This window comes from Gnatocerus cornutus, chromosome 9 (genome assembly GCF_029298725.1).
Source record: "Gnatocerus cornutus isolate USDA-ARS CGAHR chromosome 9, icGnaCorn1.1, whole genome shotgun sequence".
Taxonomy (NCBI): domain Eukaryota; kingdom Metazoa; phylum Arthropoda; class Insecta; order Coleoptera; family Tenebrionidae; genus Gnatocerus; species Gnatocerus cornutus.
Window position 1 is genome coordinate 2088408 of NC_142241.1, and position 27793 is coordinate 2116200.

The following is a 27793-nucleotide window of genomic DNA, read 5'->3' on the forward strand; positions in this document are numbered from 1 at the left end:
GCAGGAGCTAACAAACCGCGTAGAGTTACAAAATTTTCCAAAAAACATTGCGCAGTGAAAAGATTAATGGTTATTGTTTAATGTTTAAACACAAAATCACCGTACAGAGAACTCAAAAACTGTGTCCTTTATTAGTAATGGTTAGGTTACGGGTTGAGGTAACGGCTTTCAGTTTAAAATTGACAGTTAATTGACAATTGTCAGTACGATGACAGTCCTACACTATCCTAGCGACACCTAGCGAGTGTTTGACCTGGGCCCAAAATTACGAAACAAAATGGCTACCGAGTTGGCGTACCAGTCTCATTGACTTTAACTAAATAACCTAGATGGTGCAAAGTACCCGCCATGATGTTCCTACTCACCAGCCATATTGGAAATAGTGGATTCAAATTTTTAGGCAACCCGCAATTTTCAAGTGTAATGTTTTACTCTAAGTTTAAATAAACCACCGAAAAAAGTCTAAAGAAACATGCAAAATTTGATAAATTATGACTAAAGTTGTATACCAAACGACCAAAATTATAAACAAGAGCTTTAATTAATAACTAGGTTTTATTTAACCATTTTAAAAATTTTCAAAATTGATCACTCCTACAATTTTAAACTATTTTTATACATTAAAATTATACATTATACATTATAAAAACTACAGACCATTTAGTATTTACACTCATTATCATTGGATTACGATAAAATGGAACTAATTTATCAAAAATCACTGAGAATTCTACAACAAAGAAAAGAAAACAGACTACCATTGACTTCTTACAAATAAATTATTATTTAACTCATTATTTAATCAATAACGACGCTTGTCAACCTATTTTAATGCCATCGTTGAATAAACATCTTAGAAAAGTTATAATAACATATTTTTACCTTTTAAAATGGAAAACAAATTTTGCAATATAGGCAACATTTGATACGCCGGTGTATCAGATTTATATCATTGCATACACAAATGCTATTTCCAAGATGGCCCATGCTAGGAACACGGATTTCTACCCCCACCACTAGCTTTTCACCGTCTAGGTATATTATAACATGTCACTGACCAGTCTTCTATCTATCTTGGCTGTGGTCAAGTTGACATTTGAGTTTTACAGGGAGATGTTTTACCGACCACGTAATGTCACTGGAAGTCCAAACGTTTTAAAAATCTTCAGCTAGAATATTCTAAGAAGAAATTTTTAAGGATTTTAAGAATCTTTAAAGGTTTCCATAAACCTGAAGTAACGTAGAAAAGTGTCAAGAATTTGGTTAAGATTTAAAAAAAACTATGAGAATTTCTAAGTATTTTAAGTAAAATAGGTACCTTTTGAATATCTAAAAATGTCTAAAGTCCGTTTTTTTTTACAAACCACCAACACCGCACTCTCCCACCACTTTACAACCGGCAACGTCGCCGATGGTGACTTTTTGGTGATAAAATCAAATAGGTTAGCTGCCTAATTGACAATTTGATTACAAAAAACGGCCTTTCAAGCTGTGCAGTCTTTTCACTATTAAATCCTTTAATTTGCAATCCAACAGGCTGTAAAAGAAACGTTTTTAACGGAAACACTGCCTAATTTTCAGAAATGTCAAAAATTTGACAACTATTTTCTCACCAAAAATCTCCCTAGGCAACGTTGCCGGTTGTAATGCAGGGGAAGATTGTGGTGTTGGTGGTTTTTTAAGAAAAAAAAACGGACTTTAGACAGAGCCGGCTGAATCCATGATATCAATAATTTCCAAAATCTATTTTTTTTAGAAAAACTTTTTATAAATGTTCTGCAAAAACTAAAGATTTTTTCAAGATTTCATAAAGAATAAAATTGGGGATTTTAGAGAAATGTTTTTATCTACGACCATTTAGTTATTTGTTCATAACGTAATTCGCTTTAAACATTTAAGTTATGATTAGCCATAACTGGAACCCGTGTAGTAATGAATTCATCGCGGGCTCTGATTGGTTGAAAACCATTTAGTTATGATTACTACAAGGTGTTTATAAATGTTTCTAGCATCAAGCGCGGCTTTGGAATACTTGTCATACACTATTGTGCCACTTTGTTTCATAGTGAATATAACTACCAGGAAAATTATTTATGATGTTACTTACTTCAATGACGTTTTAGTTACGGTTTTCTGTCCAAGTTTTCGATTTTCAGGTTTTAAACTACAACTGGAACAGTTTATTTCTAAAAATTTACTTTGCTTCATGTTTGAGGTTAACTGCAAATGTCAGTTGACCAATCGAAACCCATATTTGTAATGAGCGGCAAATTTCTTTGACATTTCATAGCCACCCTTAATGTTAGAAACATTTATAAACACCTTGTATAACTCAATGTTTCATCTATTTATCCTAGTACTTAATGAAACCAACTCAGATTTTATTTTGACAACTAAAAATTCACTAGTCATTAAAGTTTTTGTGTATTTTGAAGAAGAAAAGTGTTTCAACATGGATGATAGTAGTGATACTCGAAATCTCTTGCCAAAAAAATTCTACGTTCGTGTCTATTTGTTTATGGTGGTAGATAAAGCATAGTATTACACTCGGTTGATTTATTCCATTGCAAATTGCAAATTCAGCCTCGTAATAAATAAGAAATAGTAAATAATAAATACAGAAACATTAAAAAATAAACAGAAACAACAATAAATTCTAAACTCAAGCTTACGTTTCAAACTAAAAACCAAGAAACCCATCATGATACATATTAGAAAAACAATTGAGAAAGATTTTTTTGATTTTTCTTAAGAGATTACTTTATTTGGTTTTTTGTCTGAATTTTTAAAAAATGCATAATTGTTTAAATACTTTTTAAAAATTTTTTCAGAGAATTGTTGCAAATTTTTAATATTTTCCAGAAAAAAATGTTATCAAAAATTAAAAAAAAAAGTTGTTTAGATACAGGTGTCCGGAAAGTGGCGCACCACTTTGGGTGATTCCTCAGAGAACCAAAAAATGTTAAAAAAATTTCACACTCTGTTTTTGCAGTAGGGCCAAAATAAAATTAGGAAAATGGCAACATTGCTGAAATGTTCCCCCAATAATTTAAATTGCCAGTATTCAAAGCCATAGTAACGTTGCTGTTAGTCAGGTCGCCTCATGAACGAGTAATGTAACTATGGATTTTTCTAATTTTTTTTGCAACAAATTTATTTAAACGTCAAATTATTGCATAGAAATCGTTAATTTTAGCATTAAAATTCATCGTATCTCGAAAAATTTAAGATTTTTCCGGTGACCTATGGCATTGTCCGATGAAAGAGTATCACAGTGGTGCGCGACTTACCGGACAGCCTTTATCTATTTTTACAATTTTTAAAGATGAACTGGAGAGAGTGGAGAAAGATTCTTTGAAGATTTTGCTCAAGATCCGTGCTCTAGATTTATGAAGAATGGTTTTGGAGATTTCTTCGAGATGTATTTAGAGATAATGTTTAGAATTTTTTGATATTCTTTATGATTCAGATTTGTTACAAATGTTTAGAGGTCTTTTAAAAAATTGTTAATAATAGGCAGGTTTGAGAATGATGCTTTAGCGATAACTCAGTATAAAGGATGGTTTTCAAATACATGTTCAAAACAATTTTGCGCTATTCCATAAGGAGTATGAAATATGAAAAACCATTTTTTAAGGGGGAGCTAAAGTTTTAAAGACGAAAAAAAGACATATTTTCATGATTTTTTTTGGAGATGAATAATGTTAGTTTATTTATTTTATACAGGGTGTCCCAGAACTCGTGACCCAGAGAAAAAAGACTTATGATGACAACAATTCTGAACCAAAATTTCGAAACAAAAATTTTCTAGTTCAAAAAATAATCGAGTTATGGACACATACTATCGTCCATTGGTCAGACTCTCGTTGCCTAGGAAATTGGGATGGCCTTTTATTCTACTTCTAGAATAAACTTTCGGGATTGGTTGTTAATTTTTGATCCTTTTTCCAAAAACTTAATCAGTCTTTGTTTTGAAATTTACCATTTGTATTGTTGTTGGCACTTTCCCTTGCTCTCTGGGTCATGAATTCTGGGACACCCTGTATACTCGTTATAGAATAGCATTTAAAGAATCTTTGGAAAAATTTTCAATTAAAAATATAACTAAATAAGTCCGTGATAGCGAATCTGCGAAGGTGCAAAACACCTTGTACATTCATTTCAAAAGCAGCTGTATTCAAACACGCTGTATATCAGAAAATATTATTTTAAAGTTATTAAATGAACGTGGACATTTTCCATTGAGATTTAAAAGCTGGAAGGGTTTATTTATATTTAATCAGAGATAAATTTGGAAGAAACAACAGAATTTTGAATGAAAGTCATCCTAGGAAATTTTTTAATTAACGTGTCAAACTGACAGTTATTATTTCATATCAGTAGCGTTGGTTCGTAATTGTAAAAAATAATTTATGCAATAAGGTAATTGTTATTACGGCGGTTACATATTTGTATTATTCAAAGTTTTGGTCATTTTGTTATTGTTGTTTTATTAAAATTTGATTTCTCTTCGTTTTTCAAGCAAAATTGCAGTACTTTTTCTTCCTCTTATTGACGCCACTGATTTCAGTGACAAATTATTCATTTGGTCAAAAGATAACTCAAAATTTGACTGAATGAATCTAATTGGAAAATTATAAAGTGTCCTTAAATAAAACGAGAAAAAATAAAATAATTGCAGTTTCCAACATAGTTTACCTGCCTTGATTAGCCTTTGCTCCGAAATAACCTGTATAAATATTTATGAAACCACATCTAAATAGAAAATAGTCAATTTTTACGAATTTGCATTCCCAAAAATAAAAACACAATGAGGACAATAGTGAGAAATGTTTATATTACGTTTGATTTTTGTACGTCCGAACTTGAATTTAAACATTCAATAAGCAAAAATTGCCGAATTTTTCAATATTAATGTAGTCATTGTTTTTGAATCAACCTTGACATTGACGTAACAGCTAGCGCAAAAAATAAACTTCACCCATTAAGAGAGAAAATCCTTTTCTGACCCAATGGAAAATTCCGATTAAATTTAAAGAACACGTGATTTAACATAATTACATATTTCAGGACTCGTCATCGGTCGGTCGATCCGTATTTTCGTTCAACCTTGAAAAGTTTGATTTTTGCACCTAGATGTACAAACTACGATTTTGGGGCAGTATGCAAATTCTATGACGTCAAACAATAGAACTACATAAAAGCGCATGTGCTTTTCGTAATATTGTGAACTTGTTTGTAATAGTTTAATTCGGTTAGTTGGCCGAAACGAACGTTTAAGAAAAATTTTGGTATGTATGCACTGTTGTTTAATTTTACTTCTCTTTATTAATTATTATTATGTTAATCGGTTTATTTATCGCGACCTGACAACTACAAGGCGTTTATAAATGTTTTTAGCATCAGGGGTGGCTCTAAAATTTCAGTCATGCACTATTTTGCCGCTTTGTTTTAATAGTGAATATAACTATTTTGAAAATTATTTATAATGTCACTTACGTCAACGAGTTAGGTTTTTGTGTCTAAGTTTATTATTTTCAGGTTTCAAACCATAACTAGAACAGTTGTTTTTAAACTTACTTTGCTCCATGATTTAGGTTAACTACAAATGTCAGCTGAAAAATACACATTTGTAATGAGTGGCAAATTTCATTGTTATTTCATAGCCGCCCTTGATGCTAGAAACATTTATAAACACCCTGTATAAGGTTCTAACTAACATTTACATTAAATTAATCAGTGTTCACGTTGTCAGTGATATCTCTTCAATTTATTAAGTATTTATTTAAAAAAATTACACTATTAATATGATTTTGTTAAAGTATTAACTTACTTCTTTTTTATAGTAAATAGAAAATGTCACAAAAAATCATTTAGAACCTTATAATTCTGATGTCGCCTTATATCTATTTTAATTTTCAGTTGCCACAATGCCCCCCAACACCACCGTATCATTCAAACTAACCGATCAAGTTTCACAGAACACAAAAATCCCACAAATTGACACCAGTTATAGAACACTTTGGGGATATTTTGAAACACCACTAATATGGACCAATATTATAGGAATTTCCTTAATGCATTTTTTAGCTTTATATTTTTATTTGACATTTCCGTACACTAGTATCCGTCATATGAAAACTTTCAGTTGGGGTAATTTGTAGAAAACCACTTATTTTTTTGGTTTTATTTTTTGTTGACTTTTTTAGGATACTTTACGGGTTTATTAGCAGGTTTGGGAGTGACAGCAGGAGCTCATAGATTATGGAGCCATAAATCTTACAAAGCTAAATTGCCCTTGAGGATTTTTTTAGGGATTTGTTACGTTATGGCGGGACAGGTAAATATAAAAATGAATTCTTAATTCCAAACTTTTTTAGAATTCAATATTATTGCACCGTTATTAAAAAAATCGCTTCAAAAATGTGAAATTTTAAATTTCCCACTCAAAATTTCGAAGTTGGTGTTACTGAAAATTAGAGAGCTGTCACATTTTCTAACCTAACCTCTCTTTTTCAATTTACTTGGGTGTGGATTGTACTAAAGCTAAACACGGACCATAAAATTGCCCTGGAAAGGCATAATGGCAGTGAAAAGGTTAGTTTAGGCAAAAAGTGACGTTACACAGTGACAGATCTTCATTTCGCAGTCACAACCTTCGGAATTTCGAGCGGGTAATTTGAAATTTTACACATTTTAATTCAATTTTTTGATCACGTAATAGCATTTAATTCTAAAAATTGCGCTAACAAGTAGAATTCTACAAAGCACAATCCACAATTGCTGACATTGCTGAGAAATCTGTGACATAAAGTCCGTTTTTTTATTAAAAAACCACCAAAACCGCACTTTACAACCGGCAACATCGTCGATGGTGATTTGCAATCCATCAGGCTGTAAAAGAAACGTTTTTAACAGAATTTTTAACCTAATTTTCAGAAATGTCAAAAATTTGACAACCATTTTCTCACCAAAAATCTCCCTAGGCAACGTTGCCGGTTGTAATGCAGGGGTAGATTGCGGTGTTGGTGGTTTTTAAAACAAAAAACGGACTTTAGTTACTTCTTTGGTTTTCTAGAATAGTCTCTATGATTGGGTTCGAAACCACCGAGTTCACCACAAATTCAGTGAAACCGCCGCCGACCCCCACAACATAAAGCGAGGCTTCTTTTTCGCTCACGTCGGTTGGCTCATGATGAAAAAACGTCCAGAAGTATCGCAAAATGGCCGCCACATTGATTGTAGCGACATCTTGGAAGATCCAGTAGGTCTCTTTATTGAAAGGTACGTTTGTTGGTGGTACTGTATCAACTGTAGCAGTGGTACCAACACAATTTTAGGCATTTTACTCCTACAATGTTGATCTTCGGCTTCATTTTTCCAACGTTGGTGCCGTATTACTGCTGGAACGAAACACTTTACTGGTCTTTTATGATCTGTGTTGCAAGATACGTTACCAATTTGAATATAACTTGGTCGGTAAATAGCGCTGCACACATTTTTGGGTACAAACCGTACAATAAGTGAGTCGAAATGTCAATCTGTCATGATAATTTTGATCTTTTTTAGGAACATTGACCCTACTGAAAATCTGACGGTTGCTATTTTAGCGCTGGGTGAAGGTTGGCACAATTACCATCACACTTTTCCTTGGGACTATAAAGCAGCAGAATTGGGGAATTACAGAGCGAATTTCACCACCCTCTTTATAGATTTCTGTGCAAAACTAGGATTGGCGTACGATTTAAAAAGTGCATCGAAGGATTTAGTACAGAAAACTGTTTTGAGGAGTGGCGGCGAATAGTTTATTTATTGATATGAAGATTTTTTTTCCTATAAAAATAAAATGCAACTACATATACTATATTTCAGAATTATTGACATCTCGATAGGCCATGTCTGTGTAAAACGCCCCTAACAATGTGAACGACTTTTAGCTTTTTGGTTCTAAAACTGTCAATGTAACATTTTGAGGTTATGAAGTAAATTACTTTTTTAAGCTAATGGATGAATGATGAATCAGATTCTAAGTTGACGTGACACACATTACATACACATAGAGATAAATATAAATCTAAAAACACTACGCTTATATTAGAAGATTTTGCCAACATTAATTTGAATTTTAAAGGTACACTGAGATGCTATTTCAGAAGGAGTGTGAAATAAATCTGGGAACATCGAGTAAAAAAAATCGATGTTGAACTCAATTTCAACAAGAGCACAATTACATCGATCTCCATTACATCGATTTTGAAAAATAGTAAATAAAAAATTCAATAGTTTATTGTGCAAAACAAAAGTAAATAAAATTCTTAATAAAGCAACAAAATAATAAGCAAATACGAGAAAAACGAAAATAAATAAAAACCTTAAGTAAATAAATTATAAAAAAAAACAAATTCAATAAGAATAAACAAAATTCTAAAAAATAATTCCTCTTAAATAAATTTCAGTTTTCTTTATAAATATCACCAAAATCAAGAGTGTAAAATAAAATACATACATCGAAACCGCAAATATCGATTTTAATGAAACATCGAAAATAAAAATATATCTATTAAAAACGATGTTTTTTTGGCAAAATCGATATTAATAAAAAATCGATGTAAAAGTCCCAGATTTAGTGTCAAATCTGAAAAAACAATTTTTAAATCGAAAATCCACAAAAACGCATCTGGAATGTGACAAAGAAATTACCGCTATTTTTGACATGTAGGTATTTTAAAAACACTTGTAATTAGCTTTGCCTTTTAATCGGCCAATACAAGTTGCACAGAAAGACGCGACGTCAAGTGCAAGGTTCAGTATGGCTCAGTTTATCATTTTTTACTCATGGACTTTTCTAGTGGCGCACCAATATTCTTTTTCATTCCATATGGATTATCTGTATTTTCGCCAGACTGGACATAAATTCTTCTTTTAATGTTTTTTCTAGATTCTTCTTTGATTCTCAAAACTTGGTTTAGATATTTCCGATATTTATTATTAAAATTTATTAGATTTTCCTGTTTTCTCTTTGTTTTTTAGTTTTCTCATTTTTTTTTAGATTTTTACATTCTTTTAAAATACGTTCTAATAATTTTTTTAGAAATGATACCGTTTTTTTGATCTTCCATATTATTTTTGACTTTTTTTATTTTGTCTAAATGTGTTCAATCATAATTCTCCTTGAATTCTCTATTCTTTCTTTCGAGTTTGTTTGAATCTCCTAGATTCTCTTCGGATTTTCTAAATTCTCTCTATATTTTATATGCATTTTCTAGGTGCTCTTTAGTTTTTGCCCAAATTCTCTAATAGTTTTTCTCAAAGATCGTGGGAGTTAAAAAAATCTAGAATTTCATATTTCTTAGGCACAATATTTACATTTTCTTAATTCTCTTGACATTCAATTGAGTCAAAATTATTTTTTGATTTTTTGTGAGACATTGCCTCAACTCCGAATTTTTAGAAATTCTTGATTTTCTGTTTTTGGATTGTATCTAAATTTAATGGGTTCTTTAGATTCTCTGTAAATTTTGTTTCCAAATTTTCTCTGAATTTGTTGAATTAAAATTATAAGTATTAGTTATAGTACATCCGGTGAGAAATTGGGAGATTTTGACAGTTGACATATAGGTTGGCAGAAAATTATGCCACAAAATACACTAAAAACACTAAAGTAAGTGTAACTAAAGAGGCTTATTTTGTTTTTTTGAATTTCGCGCGTAAATTTAGTGACTTGTCTGTCAATTAATCTCTCTGTACAAACTATAGTTCTTTAATATTTGGTATAAATGTATTAATTTAGCCAATATAGTAATATTCAATAATACACGTATGCCAAACAACAGTTTATCCAATATGTCGCAACTTCATCTACTTTTGGGTCTATAGAGTTCTAGTTAAAAATCTAATTTACTTTGCAACTTGTGTCTATACTATATCTATATCACATTTAATTTTTCCCTAATTTTCTCCCTAAGGAATTGAAAGCCTGATTTACACCCACAAATTTTCGAAAATGTACACAGGATAGTGGACTGATTGCAATGAGCTGGACTTTATTCAGTTAATATTTGTTAGAAGTTGGGCCAGAAATGTCCACACATTAGAACACTAAACATCATTCAAGTGGCCGAAAATCTCACGATTAATTGAACTGTGACAATAGAATGTGTTGATTAAATTCTAATCGTCTTTTGTTCAGGTGGGCGGTGTTAAACGGAAATTCCGACAAAAATGTAATATTGGAGTTTTATGGGGTCCAGGGCGCTAAATCCGCCGAATCCGCCCCTGGCCAAGTGGCCATTTTAACGCGACGGTACTCCCTTCTTTACCGACCACGTGCTGTCATCTGTCATCCACACGTCAAAATCTTGTTGACGTTCAGCAGCTGATTACAAGTGCCTCGTTTGTTTTGGCATGGATCCGCATTGATATCAACTTTCCACTGATAACAAATATCGTAATTGTTATCAAATATACAACCGAGAGAATGTTATTCGTTATAAATTTAACATGACCACGAATCAAGGTTATTTGATGTGCAAATTATGGTAAGTTTCAACAGCTTTGTCAGACACTTCATGGTAATTAATTTGTGATTCAGTCCGTGAGGCTGATGTCCGCAGTAATATCGCCTTCACTGCCTTCCCAAACGAAGTTAGAAAGCGCTGAAAAACTCCTGAAACAACTCCTGGAATGTGTTCAAGAATGTCAGAAGAGATATGGTGGGAAAACGGAACTAGCGACAGAATTTGATAGCTGTGTTGTGGCTTTGTGTTTAACGTTAGAAGCGGTACTTCTTTATGGTATCAGAGCAAAACCACAAGATATTCAGCAAACTTCCACTCTAAAGCAGGTCTCTGAGATTGTCGCCAGTAGTTTACACATTGGGAACGAATGTCCTTGTAAGTTTTCAACGTTTTACACTATTGTTGGTTTATTGTAAAGTTTTAGCGTTTTGGCCCTTTGTTAAAAAGCATTTAACAAAGCACGAGCAAGATCGTTACTGTGTGTTAAAACATATCTGGACAGATACAGGGCGAGGAAGGGCTTGGATCAGGTCGTCCTTGAATGAAAGATCATTAGAAAGGTAGGTGGCAAGATTAGGGATTTTACCCAACCTTGACAACAATGGAATTGAGAAAAAAATTGAGTCATAAATGACGTGAGTAGGATTACAGTTTTCTGTAATTGCAGAATTAGGGATTTTACCCACAAATAGAGATAAGAATAATTTGAAGAAATTACAGATGGAAATCAAGATGATATTTCAGAAAAATCTAAACAGAGTGAAGTAAATATCAAAAATACATTTTTTTTATTCCCAAACATCAAATTTCGTCAAAAAATGCTGACGCGCGTTCAGTTTAATCATCGCTCTGATGATGGTATAGTATATCCGGTGAGAGATTAGGAGATTTCGACAGTTGACATATAGGTTGGCAGTAAGTGGGCTTATTTTATTATTTTAAATTTCGCGCGTAAATTTAGTGACTTTTCGGTCACATCGCTTACGCATTTCGCATATTTCGCATATTTTGCATATTTTTGCATATTTCGCATATTTCGAATATTTTGCATATTATGCATATTTCTAATTGGCTTATTTCGCATATTACGCATATTTCGCATATGTCGCATATTTTGCTTATTTAGCATATTTCCAATATTTGGCATATTTCGCATATATCGGATATTTTGCATATTTCGCATATTACGCATATTTCGAATATTTCGAATATTTCGAATATTTTTGCATATTTCGGATATTTGGCATATTTCACATATATGGGATATTTAGGATATTTCGAATATTTGTACATATTTAGAATATTTCGAATATTTGGCATATTTCGCATATTTCGCTCACTTATTTCGCATATTTCGTATATTTTGCATATTTTTGCATATTTCGCATATTTGGCATATTTCGCATATATCGGATATTTTGCATATTTCGCATATTACGCATATTTCGAATATTTCGCATATTCTTGCATATTTCGTATATTTAGCCTATTTCGCATATGTCGGATATTTGGCATATTTCGCATATATGGAATATTTAGCATACTTCGAATTTTTGGCATATTTGGCATATTTCGGATATTTCACATATGTCGGATATTTCGCATATTTTGCATATTTTTGAATATTTCGGATATTTAGCCTATTTCGCATATGTCGGATATTTTGCATATTTCGCATATATGGGATATTTAGCATATTTCGAATATTTGGCATATTTCGGATACGCATTTCGCATATTTCGCATATTTTGCATATTTTTGCATATTTCGGATATTTTGCATATTACGCATATTTCGAATATTTGGCTTATTTCGCATATGTCGGAAATTTTGCATATTTAGCATATTTCGAATATTTGGCTTATTTCGCATATTTCGCATATGTCGGATATTTTGCATATTTACAATATTTCGAATATTTGGCATATTTTGCATATTACGCATATTTCGAATATTTCGCATATGTCGGATATTTTGCATATTTCGCATACGCATATTTCGAATATTTGGCATATTTCGCATATTTCCCATATTTTGCATATTTTTACATATTTCGGATATTTGGCATATTTCACATATATGGGATATTTAGGATATTCCGAATTTTTGTGCATATTTAGCATATTTCGAATATTTGGCATATTTCGCATATATCGGATATTTTGCATATTTCGCATACGCATATTTCGAATATTTGGCATATTTGGCATATTTTTGCATATTTCGCATATTTTTGCATATTTCGCATATTTCGAATATTACGCATATTTCGAATATTTTTCATATTTCGATATTTCTGATATTTCGCATATTTTTGCATATTTCGGATATTTGGCATATTTGGCATATTTCGCATACAGGGTGTCCCAGAACTCACGCCTAGCCGAAAAAGGGCGGATGCCGACAGCAATCAGGATGCCAAAAATGCAATTTGTTTTGTCCTAATGTGCATTAAAATTGAGAAATTGCTTAACGAAAATGACCAATCCCAGACGCTCAAGCACAAATAATATTAATGTTGCTAGGTTTTTGGTCTCACTGTACAAACTATACATCCGATTTTCCCCTAATTTTCTTATTAAGGAATTGAAAGCCTGCTTTACACTAAAAATTTTTCGAAAATTTACACAGGAGAGTCGATTGAGCCGAATGAGCTGCACTTTATATCCGGTGAGAGATTGGGAGATTTTGACAAATAGCTTGACAGCAAATTATGCTACAAAATACACTTAAAAACACTAAATTTCTATGCGAACTGAGTTGTCAGGGTTGGCAGTAAGTGGGCTTATTTTGTTATTTTAAATTTCGCGCGTAAATTTAGTGACTTTTCGGTCATTCAATCTCTCACTGTGCAAACTATAGCATTGCTATCGAAACGCGCGTCAGCATTTTTTGACGAAATTTGGTGTTTGGGAATAAAAATTGTACTTTTGATAATAAATAACAAGATTTGATCCAATAAATTCCTTTAAAAAAAAAGTAAAGTCAAGTTAGGAAGGAAAATCTGTGCAAAATCTATACTAGTTTATTATATCGTTAAATCCGATTAGATTTGTCGATTAATCCGCTTTAATCTGTTCATATCAGGTCCTCAAATCCGACGTAATCAAGTAAGCGAATATGGAAAATTGAAAATAAAATAACAAAAAAAGAATTAGATTAAATAAAGGATTTAAAAAAAATCTAAATTATTTTGATTTTTATGACATTCTTAATTTAGGAAAAATTAGAACTGACGTACTCAAGATACAAGGTGTTTATAAATGTTTCTAGCATCAAAGGTGGCTATGAAATGTGAAAGAAGTTTGCCGCTCATTATAAATGAGGGTTTAGATTTTATAACTGACATTTGTGGTTAACCTCAATCATAGAGCAAAGCAAATTTTAGAGAAGAAAACTGTTCTAGTTGTGGTTTAAAACCTGAAAATCAAAAAATTGGACACAAAACCGTAACTAAGACGTAACATTATAAATAATTTTCAAGATAGTTATATTCATTAAAAAAACAAAGCGGCAAAGTAGTAATAGTAGTTATAAAAACTTGTAAATTTGCATACGCTTATACAAGGTGTTTATAAATATTTCTAGCATCAAGGGTGGCTATGAAATGTTATAGAAATTTGCCGCTCATTTTAATGTGCTATTTTAGTAATGTTAAGTGACATCGCGTCACCTGTGACTAAAGTGGCGCTTTAGTCACGGGCTGAAAATCGCGCCGTCATATTAACCACTGATCAAATTCACAGTTCGTTGAAAATTGGTTTGTAGTTTTGGTGGTTTACAATTTGAAGTTGCAGAAAAACTATAGTATGTAACACGTTTATAAACTACTCTAGATTTGCTTCGCTCGTGCCTAAATGAGCTCGTGACTAAAGCGACATTTATAATAAACTTACCTAATATTTTATTATTAACAATCAACGAATAATTGGATTTTATCCACACTTGTAAGACGTATGTATTAACCAACACTTTATTCACTAGTGGAATAAAGTTAGTTTATTTCACTGATACAAAAAATATGAAAAACAAAAAATTAAAACAAATCATTAAATTTTTTGCATTACTTGCAAATTATAGCAAATACAAGGTGTTTATAAATGTTTTTAGCATCAAGGGTGGCTATGAAATGCTATATAAATTTGCCGCTCATTACAAATGTGAGTTTCAATTTGCAGTTAACCTCAAACATGGAATAAAGTAAGTTTTAAGAAATAAACTGTTAGTTGTGGTTTAAAACTTGAAAATAAAAAACTTGGACACAAAATCGTAACTGAAACGTCATTGACGTAAGTAACATTATAAATTTTTTTTGAAGATAGTTATATTCACTATGAAAACAAAGCGGCAAGATAGTGCATGACAGGAATTCCAGAGCCACCTTTGATTTTAGAAACATTTATAAACACCTTGTAGTAGATCAAGCTCTAGAATTTGACGCAAAAATTTATTTTTTATCACGAATAGTTTGGCGTCGCTACATATAAAAAATGCAATTTTTAGAGATTTTAGGATTTTTATGAAAACACTCGCTAACCTAGTTAATTTTTAGTGAAAAACCAAAATAAGTAAAATAAAAATAAATAAAATCCTTAAGTAATAAACAAAATAACAAGTAAATAATTTATAAAAAAAATAACAAATTCGAGATTAATAAGAATGAACAAAATTCTAAAATATGACTCCCTTAAATTAAATTCCAGTCTTTTTTATAAATATCACCAAAATCAAGAGTGTAAAATAAAATACATACATCGAAACCGCAATTATAGAAAACAAAAATATATGTATTAAAAATCGATGTTAATAAAAATTCGATGTTAAAGCCCCAGATTTAATACTAATGGAAGGCCATTACCCCGGATACTCGAGGTTCTACTGTATAGAGAATAAAAAGATTAAAGACAGTTTAAGAAGAGTCCAGACAACAGAACTAACTTTAAACCGCCTGTACTTTCAGGTACCTACACACCCTCTTAAGCAATCCTGAGACTTTAAAGCAACATTATGAAGAGCACTCAATTCTCCGAGACCAAGAAAAGAGCAGCATGCTACCAAACATGGCCGCTGGAATCGGCTCAATTCTATTTGCTGTAAATATTGACAAGCCGGAGCTCAATAGCGGGGTCCCCCCTAGAATCGAGAGTCTAAAGTCCAAAGTGGAGCCCATAATAGAGGCCCCTAGATTAGGTAATCCCCTAGGCACACTCGCGACCATGGAATTTTGGGCAGAATTTTACTGTTATTAGGGGTTCCGTTACCAAATTTTAAAAACGCAATAATTATAAAAAGCACAATAAAAAATTATGTACAATACTTTCGCCGACATCTCATAGGGCAACTCGTTCGCGCTTGTACTGTAAATTGCTGTTTCAAGTCTTTTCGCATGAATGCAATTGCCCAAAATCCGTGACCGCAAGTGTATTTGCTCTCACTGGTTCCTACAGGGTGATTTTTAATAAACGCCAGGCGTTGTAGAATTTTTATTTATGAACCGATTTCAAAAATTTAAAAAACAAATTAAATGGTTTTTAATTTACTATAAACTGATGATTTTAGAATTTTTCTAAATGTCTTAGTATCTTTTGGGCGATATTCAACTTTCTTATTTTAAATTGGCACCCATATTTTTTTTTCATAATTTGAAAGATATTAATTTTCTTGATTCAGAAATGTGTAATATGTTCTACATTTACAAAAAATGTTTTTAAAAAAATTATTAAAAATGAAAAAATTTAGGCAATAAAATTAATCAAATCTAGGTGCGTGGTGTCAAATAACATAATACCGTTATTGTAATGTCAAAAAGCAGCAAATAACGGAAAGGATTGGTCTTTTTTATTAAATAAAATTCTTTATTAATTATCATGAACAAAAGACAATAATTACAAATCAGAAAAAACATGTACCTAATTTAATTACTTACTTACTTACTTACTTACTTATTTACTTACTTATTAATTAAATACTGTTGAAATGCCATCCCGTTTTTTTTCATTGCACAATTGACACCATGCACCTCGATTTTATTATTTTTTATTACCTATTTGATCTCAATTTTGATAATATTTAAGGATTATATAGCTCTCATTAGGGGTGACTGACCCCTAAATTTCTTAATTAACTGTGCTAAATTCCAAAATTTGCTTTGCCTCAGAAATAAAAGTTTCTAAAATCTGTACTTTTTGCTCTACACATTTGCAATTTGGTAGAGTTAATAAACGAGTCAGAAATAGTAACTTCTCCAAATTTCATAGCTGTAGCACTAAAATCACCAAAATTACGAATTTTAGTGAAGAATCTCTGAAATTTTTACTTTTCTTCAGAAATAATAAAAATTACTAAAATCCGTGTCTTTTGCTCTACAATTTTGCAATTTGGTAGAGTTAATAAATGAGTCAGAAATTGTAAATTCTCCAAATTTCATAGCTGTAGCACTAAAATTACCAAAATTACGAATTTTAGTGAAGAATCTCTGAAATTTTTGCTTTTCTTCAGAAATAATAAAAATTACTAAAATCCGTGTCTTTTGCTCTATAATTTTGCAATTTGGTAAAGTTAATAAACGAGTCAGAAATAGTAACTTCTCCAAATTTCATAGCTGTAGCACTAAAATCACCAAATTTACGAATTTTAGTGAAGAATCTCTGAAATTTTTGCTTTTCTTCAGAAATAAAAATTACTAAAATCCGTGTCTTTTGCTCTACAATTTTGCAATTTGGTAGAGTTAATAAACGAGTCTGAAATTGTAACTTCTCCAAATTTCATAGCTGTAGCACTAAAATCACCAAAATTACGAATTTTAGTGAAGAATCTCTGAAATTTTTGCTTTTCTTCAGAAATAAAAATTACTAAAATCCGTCTCTTTTGCTCTATAATTTTGCAATTTGGTAAAGTTAATAAACGAGTCAGAAATAGTAACTTCTCCAAATTTCATAGCTGTAGCACTAAAATCACCAAATTTACGAATTTTAGTGAAGAATCTCTGAAATTTTTGCTTTTCTTCAGAAATAAAAATTACTAAAATCCGTGTCTTTTGCTCTACAATTTTGCAATTTGGTAGAGTTAATAAACGAGTCAGAAATTGTAACTTCTCCAAATTTCATAGCTGTAGCACTAAAATCACCAAAATTACGAATTTTAGTGAAGAATCTCTGAAATTTTTGCTTTTCTTCAGAAATAAAAATTACTAAAATCCGTCTCTTTTGCTCTATAATTTTGCAATTTGGTAAAGTTAATAAACGAGTCAGAAATAGTAACTTCTCCAAATTTCATAGCTGTAGCACTAAAATCACCAAAATTACGAATTTTAGTGAAGAATCTCTGAAATTTTTGCTTTTCTTCAGAAATAAAAATTACTAAAATCCGTGTCTTTTGCTCTACAATTTTGCAATTTGGTAGAGTTAATAAACGAGTCAGAAATTGTAACTTCTCCAAATTTCATAGCTGTAGCACTAAAATTACCAAAATTACGAATTTTAGTGAAGAATCTCTGAAATTTTTGCTTTTCCTCAGAAATAAAAATTACTAAAATCCGTGTCTTTTGCTCTACACTTTTGCAATTTGGTAGAGATTGGTAAAATTGCCAAAATTACGAATTAAAAAATATTTGTTTTGTAAAAGTAGAACATATTACACATTTCTGATTAAAAAAAATTAATATCTTCCAAATTATGCAAAAAAATATGCGTACCAATTTAAAATAAGAAAGTTGAATATCGCCCAAAAGATACTAACGGGTCGATTTCAAGTCACTGCGTTAACGCAAATTTGCAACCGTTGCCAAGGTATGAGCAATGTGATTGGCGTTGCTATGCTGCAAATGGGATTTGCAGTAACGCAAGTCACATTTGAAATCGACCCCTAAGACATTAAGAAAAATTCAAAAATCATCAGTTTATAGCAAATTAAAAACCGTTTAATTTGCTTTTTTAATTTTTAAAATCGGTTCATAAATAAAAATTTTACAACGCCTGCCGTTTTTTAAAGATCACCCTGTATAAAATTTTTAGATAAAGAGCGCCCAAAGTACAAGAAGAAGAAGAAGGTCGCCCGCCAGTTCATTTCTTTTGATGAGGACGACAGCAGCGTCTTGTCCACAAGCGTCCCTTCGACTTCTAGCAGTATTTCCTCTGACAGCAACTCGGCGGATAATCAGTCTTCCAAACAACAACTAAAAGGAATCGTTGAAGAGAACAAGACAACGAAACCCGAAAAAATGTCCAACGATGGTGAAAACAAGCGAAAGCTGTCTATCGAAACCAGTGGCTCCCGTGAGAAGTTCTCCGGGGATTTTCCTGAAACTTTAACACCAGTGGCGCACGCAGAAATCGGAGAACTCACTCCAGTGTCGGTGGAAATCAACAAGAATTTTGATTCGCCGGATGTTTCTGATGATATTCTCGAAGTTCCTACTGATATTAGTGAAGTTTTGTCGGCGGTGGAAGCGAGGAATAATGAAGAATTGAGGAAGAAACAGGAGAAAATTGATGCGTTAGTGAAAGAGAATGATATTCTAAAGGAGCAAGTGAAGAAGTACATTAGCGCAATTCAGATGTTGCAAGAAAATGGGGAGGTGCAACAAGGGTTGGACAATTTGGAAATTACTCAGCCCGATTATAAAGGAGAGGCGAAGTTGTTTGAGAGGAAACTTGTGCAGGTAAGGAGACCCTTATTTTCTTTTTTTTTTCTCATTTAAGAGCTGATAAGCAGTTTTGTGGTTCAATGTATGTACTCTTCAAATTGGAATTATACAGGGTGTTCCAAAACTCGTGACCTAGAGAAAACGGGCTTCTGGAGGCAACAATTCTGAACCAAAATTTCAAAACAAAAATTTTTTTGCTCAAAAAATAATCGAGTGAAGACTAAAAACGGTAACCAATCCCGGAGCGGAACAGAATTGTTATGTTACCTTCTGTTTTTTGTGTATAAATCCTTTCTGGATTACTGTTTTCTTTGGATTCTTGTTAAATTTTTCAGATATTCGTGGATTTTCTGCACGTCTTTTTGAAATTTTCCTTGGCTTCTGTAGATTTTTCGTATTTGATTTTCTGGATTATGATTTTCTTTTAAATCTTTTTAGATTATTAACTCTTTATAGTTTTTCTGAATTATCTGAGGGAAAAAGAGGGAAAAAAAGTTTATTTTCCATTTTACAAAAAAATGACAAAGAAATAACATTTTTGCTTATTTCAATACAGATAAATCTGCAATTAAAATTTCAAAATTATTAGTTTGTACTCTTAAAATTAATTTTTTCATTATTTTTAGTTAGATTAAAGGAAAAATTACCAAATAATGTGTAAGTATTAAAAAATTGGAAAAGAAATGCAATTGCATCCTTAACAATAATTGAGAAAATTCGAAACAGTCTTAAAGAATTACGAGTTAGAATTGAACTATGTGCTAAAACAGGTAATGGATCAATCAAATAAGGGAAATTGGTTTGATTAAAGAACAAATTTCATTCCTTTGACATTTTTTGCAAAATTAAAAATAAACAAGTTCTTCGTTATTTTTTTTTTTTTCGATTTTAAGAACACAGCTTGATAATATTTAAAGTTTTAATTAAAGATTTATTTATTTTAAATTAAGCAAAAAATATTCCTTTGTCATTTTTTTGTAAAATGAAAAATAACTTTTTTTCTTTTAAATCTTTTTAGATTCTTAACTCTATATAGTTTTTCTGAATTTTCTGCATTCTCTTTAGCTTTATTTAATTTTCTTTAGTTTTAACATTATTAATATAAATTAATTTAATAAATTATTTTTCACTTTTCTCTATTATACAATAATTTTTAAATACAGGGTGTTTTTGAAATGCATGTAAAAAACAGTTCTGCGCTGTTCCAGAAGAAGTATGGATTTTCCGTATTTTATTTCTGGATTATTTGGATTTTCTATTAAATCTTTTAGATTCTTACAGATGGAAAGATGTGAAAAGACCCAAACAAACGGATGCGCATTAGCAAATCGCGTTAATGCTCATGCGCCAGAGAACATCTGATGTGATGCAGTGGCGTCGTGTCAACAGCAACATTGGTTCCAAAATAAAACCACAATTATGGGACGTGATTATAATCTAGAAACTACGCCCAAGGTTTAAAAATCTTCTTTTAGATAATTTTTAGAAACCTTTGCACTCTGATTCCGTAATAAATATTTGCGGGAATGTTCTTTCAAATAGTCCATCTGTGACGCCTATGGTTGGGAACCCCGTCAAATGTCAAAAATACCCCTCTACCATGCGCATGTTTGGGTTTATTTAGATATTTCCAACTATAACTCTTTATAGTTTTTCTGAATTCTCTGCATTCTTTTTAGCTTTATTTCATTTTCTTTAGTTTTAACATTCTGCATATTTATTCTATTTTTTTGTCTAAATTATTTTTCATTTTTCTCTATATTCAATAATTTTTAAATACAGGGTGTTTTTGAAATGCATGTAAAAACAGTTCTGCGCTGTTCCAGAAGAAGTATGGATTTTCCATATTTTATTTCTGGATTATTTTAATTTTCTTTTAAATCTTTTTAGATGCTTAACTCTTAATAGTTTTTCTGAATTCTCTGCATTCTTTTTAGCTTTATTTCATTTTCTTTAGTTTTAACATTCTGCATATTTATTCTACTTTTTGTATAAATTATTTTCCACTTTTCTCTATATTCAAAAATTTTTAAATACAGGGTGTTTTTGAAATGCATGTAAAAACAGTTCTGCGCTGTTCCAGAAGGAGTAAGGATTTTCCATATTTTATTTCTGGATTATTTTAATTTTCTTTTAAATCTTTTTAGATTCTTAACTCTTAATAGTTTTTCTGAATTCTCTGCATTCTTTTCAGCTTTATTTCATTTTCTTTAGTTTTAACATTCTGCATATTTATTCTATTTTTTTGTCTAAATTATTTTCCACTTTTCTCTACATATATTCAATAATTTTTAAATACAAGGCGTTTTTGAAATGCATGTAAAAACATTTCTGCGCTGTTCCAGAAGGAGGATGGATTTTCCGTATTTTATTTCTGGATTATTTGGATTTTCTCTTAAATCTTTTTAGATTCTTAACTCTTTATAGTTTTCTGAATTCTCTGCATTCTTTTCAGCTTTATTTCATTTTCTTTAGTTTTAACATTCTGCTTATTTATTCTACTTTTTGTATAAATTATTTTCCACTTTTCTCTATATTCAATAATTTTTAAATACAGGATGTTTTTGAAATGCATGTAAAAAACAGTTCTGCGCTATTCCAGAAGGATTATGGATTTTCCTTAGATTTTCTTTTAAATCTTTTTAGATTCTTAACTCTTTATAGTTTTTCTGAATTCTCTGCATTCTTTTTAGCTTTATTTCATTTTCTTTAGTTTTAACACTGCATATTTATTCTATTTTTTGTATAAATTATTTTTCACTTTTCTCTATATTCAATATTTTTTAAATACAAGGTGTCTTTGAAATGCATGTACAAAACAGTTCTGCGCTATTCCAGAAGGAGCATGAAGTATGAAAAACCTATTTTCAAATCAAAAACTGACAAGCTAAAATTAACCCCCAAACCCCGCGTATTTTCTACACCACTGGCAAAAAACGCACTTAAAATAACTTGTTTCCTAAGCAACCAGCAACTCGATTTTTTGTTTGCTTTATTAGCGCACAAGCAATTTTATTGAAATTTTTGTGTAATTTTTATCTCAAAAACTTTATCGTATTATATCGTTTAGATTCTTTTATTGTCTAGATTTTCTTTAGATTCCCTAAATTAGGTCTTTGGAGTCTAGATTTTTTTTCCACATTTGCTTTAAATTCTCGTTGGCTTCTCTTTAAATATGAAAATTTTCTAAAATCTACAGCCTTGATTTTTTTTATTTTTTTTTGGATTTTTTTGTTTTTGTCTGTAATTCTTTTAGGATCATCTGGATTTCCTTAAGATAATGTAGATTTTGTTTGTAACTCCTTACACTTCTTTCTCTTTAGATTACTACTGTTAACAGTTAATCCAATTTTATTACTATTTTTAATCGATAAAAATAATCCTAAAAGTGAACAATTATGTGATTTTCAAGAGTTTTATTGCAATCTCAGATTTCCTTTAGAGTCTTCATAAAATCTCTTCTTTGATTCCATAAATTTACTTCATGTTTCAATTTTAAATCATTGTGGTACATTAATTTTAAATTGTTTTTGAGGATTTTTTTTATTCTATAATATTTCCTCTACATTTGGTTAATTTTTTTTTAAGATTCTTATATTATCTCCAGATCCTCTTCCTTCTTTAAGATTTTGTTTGGATACGTTTTCTATTTTCTTATCTATTTTTTTTCTTACCGAATTGTCTTTACATGATTTTCTATCGATCCTGTTTGAACTTTCTACGTTCTGTTCGGATTTTCTAAATTATCTAGTATTCTCTAGTTTACTTTACGATTTTCTTTAAATCATTAAGATTTCTGTTTTTTTTTTGAGAATTTTCGAGATTTTTCGAGATTTATAGAGATTCCTAGAGAATCTTTGTTAAGAAAAACGGCACTTACGATTTTTTAGATTCTTATGGGTTGCAAGATATAATATTTCTAAAAATCTAAAATATTTTTCTTCATTTTTTTTCTTTCTTCTGGAGACTTGCTAATTTCAGCTCAAACTGTTATTTTTTTTTGTGTTAGCTTCCTATTTCTAATGAGTAGCAACTCTTGTTTTTTTTCTTTACGGTGCCTCACTTTGCCTCGCCTCAATGTGCCTCGTCTCACTTTGCCTCAAACATAATTTTAGGTTGCAGAGATGCACGCTGAACTCATGGACTTTAACGTATCCCTCCAACAGTCGTTATGCCAGAAGGACGTTCTCTTAGAACGGCTGAAATCCGAACTTGAACAATTACGAGGCCCAATGCCAGCAGACGAGATATCAACGGAAAACCAAGGAAACGTAAATATATGGATTCCTTCAGCTTTCCTGACAGGTACAAACAACAAATACAGGGTGTTTTTGAAATACACTACCAAACAAAACACGGTAATTGGTGAAGACGAGTAAAATCAATTGATAAAAAATGCTGTATGTAAAAGTCTTTTTGTTTTCGAGATAAAATTAATCGATTATTTGGTCAATGCATTAAAGAATATAATTTTGATTGCTTAGCAACAATCTAAGGTTTGTTGTTTTAGGTCGATATTTTCATCAGTGGTGTTTCAAGTAGTAAGTGGAAATGGTATTTTTTTATCGTTCGAAAAAAATTAGAAAATAGTCAATTCGATTTCTTAAGGGTGCCAATAACGGTATTTAATTTTTGGCAGTGGATTTCAAAAACACCTCGTATAGTCGATTTTTTATAACATTGGTTTAACTTTACCCATCTTTTGCCCTTTGTTGATGTGAGCGGAGTTAAACCAAAGTTTAAAAAAAAAACACCAATTTTTATCAAGATTCAACGGCTGAATTGCAAGAAAACAGCAGAAATTTGCACGAAATCATCAAAATTCTTAGAGAAATCTGCTTATTTCGATGCTAAACGACGATTTTTCGCGGATTCTCGCGGTTTTCTGGCTTGGATTTGCAAAGAAGAGCTCGAAATCTATAAAACCACCAATTTTTATCAAGATACAACGGCTGAATTGCAAGAAAACAGCAGAAATCTACACGAAATCATCAAAATTCTTAGAAAAATCCGCTTATTTTGATGCTAAACGACGATTTCTCGCTGATTCTCGGCGTTTTCTGGCTTGGATTTGCAAAGAAGAACTCGAAATCTACAAAACCATTTATTTTTATCAAGATTCAACGCCTGAGTTGCAAGAAAAGCAGCAGAAATCTACACGAAATCATCAAAATTCTTAGAGAAATCCGCTTATTTTGATGCTAAACGACGATTTCTCGCTTATTCTCGCCGTTTTCTGGCATGCATTTGCAAAGAAGAGCTCGAAAACTACAAAACCATCAATTTTTATCAAGATTCAACGGCTGAATTGCAAGAAAACGGCAGAAAACTGCACGAAATCATCAAAATTTTTAGAGAAATCCGCTTATTTCGATGCTAAACGACGATTTTTCGCTGATTCTCGCCTTTTTTTAGCTTGGATTTGCAAAGAAGAGCTCGAAATCTACAAAACCACCAATTTTTATCAAGATTCAACGGCTGAATTGCAAGAAAACAGCAGAAATCTGCACGAAATCATCAACATTCTTAGAGAAATCCGCTTATTTTGATGCTAAACGACGATTTCTCGCTGATTCTCGCCGTTTTCTGGCATGGATTTGCAAAGAAGAGCTCGAAAACTACAAAACCACCAATTTTTATCAAGATTCAACGGCTGAATTGAAAGAAAACAGCAGAAATCTGCACGAAATCATCAAAATTCTTAGAAAAATCCCCTTATTTCGATGCAAAACGACGATTTCTCGCTGATTTTCGCCGTTTTCTGGCTTGGATTTGCAAAGAAGAGCTCGAAATCTACAAAACCACCAATTTTTATCAAGATTCAACGGCTGAATTGCAAGAAAACAGCAGAAATCTGCACGAAATCATCAAAATTCTTAGAGAAATCTGCTTATTTTGATGCTAAACGACGATTTCTCGCTGATTCTTGGCGTTTTCTGGCTTGGATTTGCAAAAGATGAACTCGAAATCTACAAAACCATTAATTTTTATCAAGATTCAACGGCTGAGTTGCAAGAGAACAGCAGAAATCTGCACGAAATCATCAAAATTCTTAGAGAAATCCGCTTATTTCGATGCTAAGCGACGATTTCTCGCTGATTCTTGCCGTTTTCTGGCATGGATTTGCAAAGAAGAGCTCGAAATCTACAAAACCATTAATTTTTATCAAGATTCAACGGCTGAATTGCAAGAAAACAGCAGAAATCTGCACGAAATCATCAAAATTCTTAGAGAAATCTGCTTATTTTGATGCTAAACGACGATTTCTCGCTGATTCTCGGCGTTTTCTGGCATGGATTTGCAAAGAAGAGCTCGAAATCTACAAAACCATTAATTTTTATCAAGATTCAACGGCTGAGTTGCAAGAAAACGGCAGAAATCTACACGAAATCATCAAAATTTTTAGAGAAATCCGCTTATTTTGATGCTAAACGACGATTTCTCGCTGATTCTCGGCGTTTTCTGGCTTGGATTTGCAAAGAAGAACTCGAAATCTACAAAACCATTAATTTTTATCAAGATTCAACGGCTGAGTTGCAAGAAAACAGCAGAAATCTACACGAAATCATCAAAATTCTTAGAAAAATCCGCTTATTTCGATGCAAAACGACGATTTTTCGCGGATTTTCGCCGTTTTCTGGCTTGGATTTGCAAAGAAGAGCTCGAAATCTACAAAACCATTAATTTTTATCAAGATTCAACGGCTGAGTTGCAAGAAAACAGCAGAAATCCACACGAAATCATCAAAATTCTTAGAGAAATCCGCTTATTTTGGTGCTAAACGGCGATTTCTCGATGATTCTCGCCGTTTTCTGGCTTGGATTTGCAAAGAAGAGCTCGAAATCTACAAAACCACCAATTTTTATGAAGATTCAACGGCTGAGTTGCAAGAAAACGGCAGAAATCTACACGAAATCATCAAAATTCTTAGAGAAATCCGCTTATTTTGATGCTAAACGACGATTTCTCGCTGATTCTCGGCGTTTTCTGGCTTGGATTTGCAAAGAAGAACTCGAAATCTACAAAACCATTAATTTTTATCAAGATTCAACGGCTGAGTTGCAAGAAAACAGCAGAAATCTGCACGAAATCATCAAAATTCTTAGAGAAATCCGCTTATTTCGTTGCTAAACGACGATTTGTCGCTGATTCTCGAGGTTTTCTGGCTTGGATTTGCAAAGAAGAGCTCGAAATCTAGAAAACCATCAATTTTTATCAAGATTCACAAGAAAACAGCAGAAATCTACACGAAATCATCAAATTTCTTAGAGAAATCCGCTTATTTCGATGCTAAACGACGATTTTTCGTTGATTCTCGCCGTTTTTTAGCTTGGATTTGCAAAGAAGAGCTGGAAATCTACAAAACCACCAATTTTTATCAAGATTCAACGGCTGAATTGCAAGAAAACAGCAGAAATCTGCACGAAATCATCAAAATTCTTAGAGAAATCTGCTTATTTTGATGCTAAACGACGATTTCTCGCTGATTCTCGGCGTTTTCTAGCTTGGATTTGCAAAAAAGAGCTCGAAATCTACAAAACCATTAATTTTTATCAAGATTCAACGGCTGAGTTGCAAGAAAACAGCAGAAATCTACACGAAATCATCAAAATTCTTAGAGAAAAACGCTTATTTTGATGCTAAACGACGATTTCTCGCTGATTCTCGCCGTTTTCTGGCTTGAATTCGCAAAAAAGAGCTCGAAATCTACAAAATCACCAATTTTTATCAAGATTCAACGGTTGAAATTCTGAAAGGATTTTTAGTTTGGCTCCGCCTACAAAAACAGATGATTTTTTAAATTTTTGTTGCAGGAAGTGGCTCAAGTGCCCATCACGTCTACCAAATTTTCCTGCGAGCAGGCAACGACGAGTGGAACATCTACCGAAGATACGCTCAGTTCTACGCGTTACACTCAGATTTGAAAAAACTCGATCCTGCGGTTACTACTTTTGATTTTCCACCCAAAAAAAGTATAGGAAAAAAAGTAAGTTGGTAAATTTTTGGTTGATTGGTCGTCAGTTTGGTGCTTTCAGGATTCAGCTTTGGTAGAAGACAGGCGGAAGCGTCTTCAGGTTTACCTGAGGAAGGTCTTGGCGCATTGGCCCGAATTAGCACATTGCAATAGTAGATTTTTATTAGAACAGCATCTCGCGTTTTTCAAGTAAGTTTGGTTTAACTCCGCCCACTTGAGCCACTCCCTGTTTGTTTATGTGGGCGGAGTTAAATTATGAATTTGTTGTTAATTGGTTTTGCAGGGACCAGAAGGATGGGGATCAGAAGAGTAAAGGTATTTTTTCTCCGAGAAGAAATAAGAATACCAGTGATAATCACTATGCTGGACTTTAATGTACATTATAGTTTTAAGGTTATGATTAATATAATTAATTGTTTTTATAATTATAAGAGTTTAATATGTTCTCTCACATGCTCATGGAAGTTACTTTTAGTGACAATTCGTACAAAGTTTGAAAGGTTTTATGTCAATTGTCATTATTAGAATAACAATAAAATATTTTGTTGCATAAATATTCTCTCGCTCGTTCGCACATACCAGAAAGAATATTTTGGTGACTTTTCATAGCCTGCTTAGTGCATAAAACGTCTGTACTACCAAAGCCTTGCTTTCTAA

General features: G+C 31.8%; 2 protein-coding genes across 2 annotated transcripts; both read left to right on the forward strand.

The window, feature by feature from the left end:
- Nucleotides 1-5930: 5930 nt before the first annotated feature.
- On the forward strand, nucleotides 5931-7883 carry LOC148167729 (acyl-CoA Delta-9 desaturase-like). Its single transcript, XM_088046095.1, has 5 exons — nucleotides 5931-6153; nucleotides 6210-6340; nucleotides 7079-7284; nucleotides 7341-7523; nucleotides 7570-7883. The coding sequence occupies exons 1-5, from the start codon at nucleotides 5931-5933 to the stop codon at nucleotides 7802-7804; spliced, it is 978 nt and encodes a 325-aa protein (XP_087902221.1). The 3' UTR covers nucleotides 7805-7883.
- A 2428-nt stretch (nucleotides 7884-10311) lies between these two features.
- LOC148167730 (sorting nexin-29) lies at nucleotides 10312-27690 on the forward strand. The gene is made up of 9 exons (XM_088045169.1): nucleotides 10312-10538; nucleotides 10592-10892; nucleotides 10942-11077; nucleotides 15478-15707; nucleotides 18530-19176; nucleotides 23277-23466; nucleotides 26976-27148; nucleotides 27198-27325; nucleotides 27420-27690. The coding sequence occupies exons 1-9, from the start codon at nucleotides 10536-10538 to the stop codon at nucleotides 27508-27510; spliced, it is 1899 nt and encodes a 632-aa protein (XP_087901295.1). The 5' UTR covers nucleotides 10312-10535; the 3' UTR covers nucleotides 27511-27690.
- Nucleotides 27691-27793: the final 103 nt, after the last annotated feature.

What these genes read in the sequence shown, in the direction of transcription:
- LOC148167730 (XM_088045169.1), top strand. An exon ending in AATAGAGGCCCCTAGATTAG is followed by an intron (nt 15,708 to 18,529) that starts GTAATCCCCTAG and finishes TAAAATTTTTAG; the next exon opens with ATAAAGAGCGCCCAAAGTAC. An exon ending in CAGCATCTCGCGTTTTTCAA is followed by an intron (nt 27,326 to 27,419) that starts GTAAGTTTGGTT and finishes TTGGTTTTGCAG; the next exon opens with GGACCAGAAGGATGGGGATC.
- LOC148167729 (XM_088046095.1), top strand. Translation starts at nt 5,931, where the DNA reads ATGCCCCCCAACACCACCGTATCATTCAAACTAACCGATCAAGTTTCA. An exon ending in TATGAAAACTTTCAGTTGGG is followed by an intron (nt 6,154 to 6,209) that starts GTAATTTGTAGA and finishes TGACTTTTTTAG; the next exon opens with GATACTTTACGGGTTTATTA. An exon ending in GGGTACAAACCGTACAATAA is followed by an intron (nt 7,524 to 7,569) that starts GTGAGTCGAAAT and finishes GATCTTTTTTAG; the next exon opens with GAACATTGACCCTACTGAAA.